A 4,145-nucleotide genomic window follows, 5' to 3' on the forward strand; every position below is an offset into this window, starting at 1 on the left:
AACAAAAGACATTATTTTTTTTTTGTTTAGGGGAATTTGCAAATTTACCGTTTTTAGCTTCAATTGCAATTTTTACAAACACGAGATCGTAATCTTAAACTTTGAACGCGTACAAAAAGATCTACAATCCATAAATATTCCACAACTATGTCTGACTGGGAAGAGGATGATAACTGTGGTAGTGCAGTGCAAACACATTATGAAAAAGATTTAAATCGTAGTGGTGGAGGGCGTCGGAGCCCGCCATCAGATGGCCATTGGGGTCAAGGTAGAAGAAATGATGATTTCGATAAACGTAGAGATCGTGGTCGTGATGGCGGTGGAAGAAATAATGCCGGACGCAATTACGACTTTAAAGAAACCATTGATGTGCGTAATGATTGTATTGGCATGATCATTGGTAGAGGCGGATCGAATATTCAGCGTCTGCAAACGGATTTTAATGTACGGGTAGATCTGGATAAAGGCAGTGGTACTGTAACGGTGTCCGGTAACAGTGATGGTGATGTACAAAGTGCTTTGTGTAATATTAAGGAGCAAATGGAAAAATCTGATAATCGTAGCGGTGGTGGAGGCGGAGGCGGTCGGAGTTATGGTGGTAATAGTGGAGGTGATAGCTATGGCCGTGATAGGGGAAACTCTTATAAAAGTGATTTTTATGGTAGAGGTGGTGGCGGCGGTAGTTATCGCCAACCCGATAATGATTTTTATAGTGGCGGAGGTGGCGGCGGCACCACCTACGAAGACGATAGCAATGTTGATAGTAGTGGCATTATAGACTGGAAGTCTTTAAATGAAAAAGCTGAAGTTGCTAGGAAAAAACGTTGGGCCTTGTGCCCTCCTCTAACCAAGAATTTCTATCAAGAATCACCCGAAGTGGCTGCCTTGTCTAACGATGAGGTTCAGCGCATGCGTTTGGAGAATAACAGGACAACAGTGGCTAGAGTTTTCAAGTCCGAGGATAATGTTTGCGATAAGATACCCAATCCAGTGTGGAAGTTTGAACAATGTTTTGCAGCATATCCAGATCTATTGGCTGAAATTCGTAAACAAGATTTCCAAAAGCCCTCACCTATACAGGCGCAAGCTTGGCCTATACTTTTGAAAGGTGAGGATCTGATTGGCATTGCTCAGACGGGTACGGGCAAAACATTAGCTTTCCTCTTGCCTGCCATGATACATACAGAGTATCAAAGTTTACCAAGATCAGAGCGGGGAGGACCGAATGTTTTAATAATGGCTCCTACACGAGAGTTGGCGTTGCAGATTGAAAAGGAGGTCAATAAATATCAGTTTAGAGGCATGAAAGCGTAAGTTTGTATATAAAATTGTAACAAAAATTTCTTAACTTAATTTATTTCAAAATAGCGTTTGTGTTTATGGTGGTGGCAATCGCCGTGATCAAATTGGTTGCGTTGAAAGTGGCGCTGAGATCATTATCTGTACCCCTGGACGGCTTAATGATCTTATACAAGCTAAAGTTATTGATGTGGCTACCATTACCTATTTGGTACTAGATGAAGCCGATCGTATGTTGGATATGGGTTTTGAACCTCAAATTCGCAAGATTTTGTTAGATATACGTCCGGATCGTCAAACGGTTATGACTAGTGCCACCTGGCCGGCTGGTGTAAGACGTTTAGCTCAGAGCTACATGAACAATCCCATACAAGTGTGTGTGGGTTCATTGGATTTGGCTGCCACTCATACGGTGGAGCAGATTATAGAAATAATGGAAGAGGAAGATAAATTCTACACTGTAAGTTTGGAAAATTGATTTCGTTGTTTTATTTACTTTAATTTGACTTTAATTTGAAAATGTTTAGGCTAAAAGATTTATCAAGAATATGAAACCGGATGATAAAATTATAATCTTCTGTGGCAAAAAAGTTAGAGCTGATGATTTGTCAAGTGATCTGACTTTAGACGGTTACATGTGTCAATGTATTCATGGTTCTCGTGAACAGGTATAAATTTGATTTGTTCCCTAATTGAAAATATATTTTCATATCTTAACTTTATAGTCTGATCGTGAACAAGCAATTGCCGATATTACTTCGGGAGAAGTAAGAATACTTATAGCTACCGATGTGGCATCACGAGGTCTTGATATTGAGGATATAACGTTAGTTTTGTTTTAATTGAAACATTAATCTTAATTGATCATTTTGTATATTTCAGACATGTTATAAATTTTGACTTTCCACGTAATATTGAAGAGTACGTACATCGTGTGGGACGTACCGGACGTGCTGGCCGCACTGGTACTTCCATTAGTTATATAACACGTTCCGATTGGGGTATGGCTCCAGAGCTAATATCCATACTCGAAGAGGCTAACCAGCATGTGCCAGAGGAGTTGCGTGATATGGCTCAACGTTTTGCCAAAATGAAGGAGAGGAAAAATGAAGAAATGTCCAAGTTTAATAATTTAAGAGGTCCACGCAGTGGTGGTGGAGGCTATGGTGGACGAAGTGGTGGTCGTGGTGGAGGAGGTGGTGGCGGCCGTCGTGATCGTTACTAAATGAATCTCCGTAAAGTTTATTTAAAAGTATTTTTTATAATTATTTGTCTTGTTCAAAACATGATACTTAAATTATGAATTTCATAAATTGAAGCATAATACAGTATGAATAAGTAACTTATATGCATTAATGAATATGTTTTCTAAAAATTTCTTTTTTTAGTATCTTTTTTTTTATTATGTATAAATTTTCGTTTAAAATCAAAAAGCCTGTTTTAAAACAAAGAATTTTAATTTTTTTTCTGCAAACGTGACGACAATTGAATTAAACTATTTATTTTTTTCATTTATGCTTTTATTAATGTACTTTTTATTATTCGAAATAATATGAACTTAATAAAGTGAGGAAAAAAACATAGTGCTTTTTTATTTTTCATTACGAAGCCGAATTGTTCTTTACAAAATTAGTTTCATAAACTAAGAATTATTTGGCCTGTAATAAAGATTATACAACGCCATCACCAATTTTAGCCAGAAAAAAATCGTATTTTGAATTAGAAAATATTTCTAATTATGTACTTGTATGTAAATGCAACAACGGTAATTTTAATATAGTGCTGCCTGTATTGTGAATAAATTTATCACACTTTAAAGTTACTGTCCGGCATCCCTATATAAACATGCCTCTAGCAACGGTAACCTAGTACAGTGTTACCACACAATACACACAAAATGTAAACAAACTTTCTCACCATCTGGCAAGCCCAAGTGAAAGCATAAAAAGCGGTAATTTTTTTATGTTGCGAAATTGTGTTCCATCTAGAAAATATTAAAAAAATCATAACTTTTATTTAAAAAAATAAATTTAAATTGTGTTTTAACAAAATTTGTGAAAATGAGGTGTTTTTATTCCATTCATGCAGTGAATTTTCCTTAAAAAATACTAAAATATCGTTCGTACATAAACTTATTAAATTTTATGTTGCAAAATTGTGTTCCATTTAGAAAATATTAAAAAAATCATGTTTTATTAAAAAAAAAATTTAATTTAAATTGTGTTTTAACAAATTTATGAAAATGAAAAATGTTTATTCCATTCATACGGCGAATTTTCCTTTAAAAGTATTAAAACATCGTTCAGACAGAAACTTAAACATTTTGCCGGTTGCATGCACCAGGAAGTTTTTCATGTTTATAGAGGTAAGTGAGAACTAGAGTTTAAATTGCTATAGAGTTGTTAACCTAAGTATAGGTAATGTTTCTAACTCAATTAAACCATTTTGGTTGTTATTTTGGATATAAAGATTCAAGTAAGGTTTATGGGGCTGCTACAAAAATCGCTGCAAACTGCATTAGATTCTTCAGGGGTATGGACTAAACTTTTATGAGATTTTTGGCAAGGTGGTCTACAAGAAGATGAATAACATGAATTAAGTGTTGTTGTAATGGTTTCTCGGTTGTGTAGAATTGTTTGAATACCTTCGTAGTTTAGTTGTTAGTGTTCGACATGAACTCATTGTTTTCTCAGTTGAAGTGTTATTTTAGGATATAAAGTCTATTTCACTAAACAAGTCATCACAAATTGTCCATACTTTATCAATTGAATCGTTATTTAGTGATCTATAAGCAATTTTAAAAATTTCATTTATGAGCGGAAATATTGGAGCAGTTTTTAAGGGTT

At 35.1% G+C, this 4,145-nt stretch overlaps 1 protein-coding gene across 1 annotated transcript; it reads left to right on the top strand.

Moving 5' to 3' along the window:
- On the top strand, nt 1-2,882 carry LOC119611559 (probable ATP-dependent RNA helicase DDX43). Its single transcript, XM_037967198.1, has 5 exons — nt 1-1,310; nt 1,369-1,759; nt 1,827-1,967; nt 2,025-2,125; nt 2,182-2,882. The coding sequence occupies exons 1-5, from the start codon at nt 148-150 to the stop codon at nt 2,522-2,524; spliced, it is 2,139 nt and encodes a 712-aa protein (XP_037823126.1). The 5' UTR covers nt 1-147; the 3' UTR covers nt 2,525-2,882.
- Nucleotides 2,883-4,145: the final 1,263 nt, after the last annotated feature.

The sequence above is a fragment of the Lucilia sericata genome, unplaced genomic scaffold (assembly GCF_015586225.1).
Source record: "Lucilia sericata isolate MDLA Ls3-8-SP2 unplaced genomic scaffold, ASM1558622v1 Contig001480F_arrow, whole genome shotgun sequence".
Taxonomy (NCBI): Eukaryota; Metazoa; Arthropoda; class Insecta; order Diptera; family Calliphoridae; genus Lucilia; species Lucilia sericata.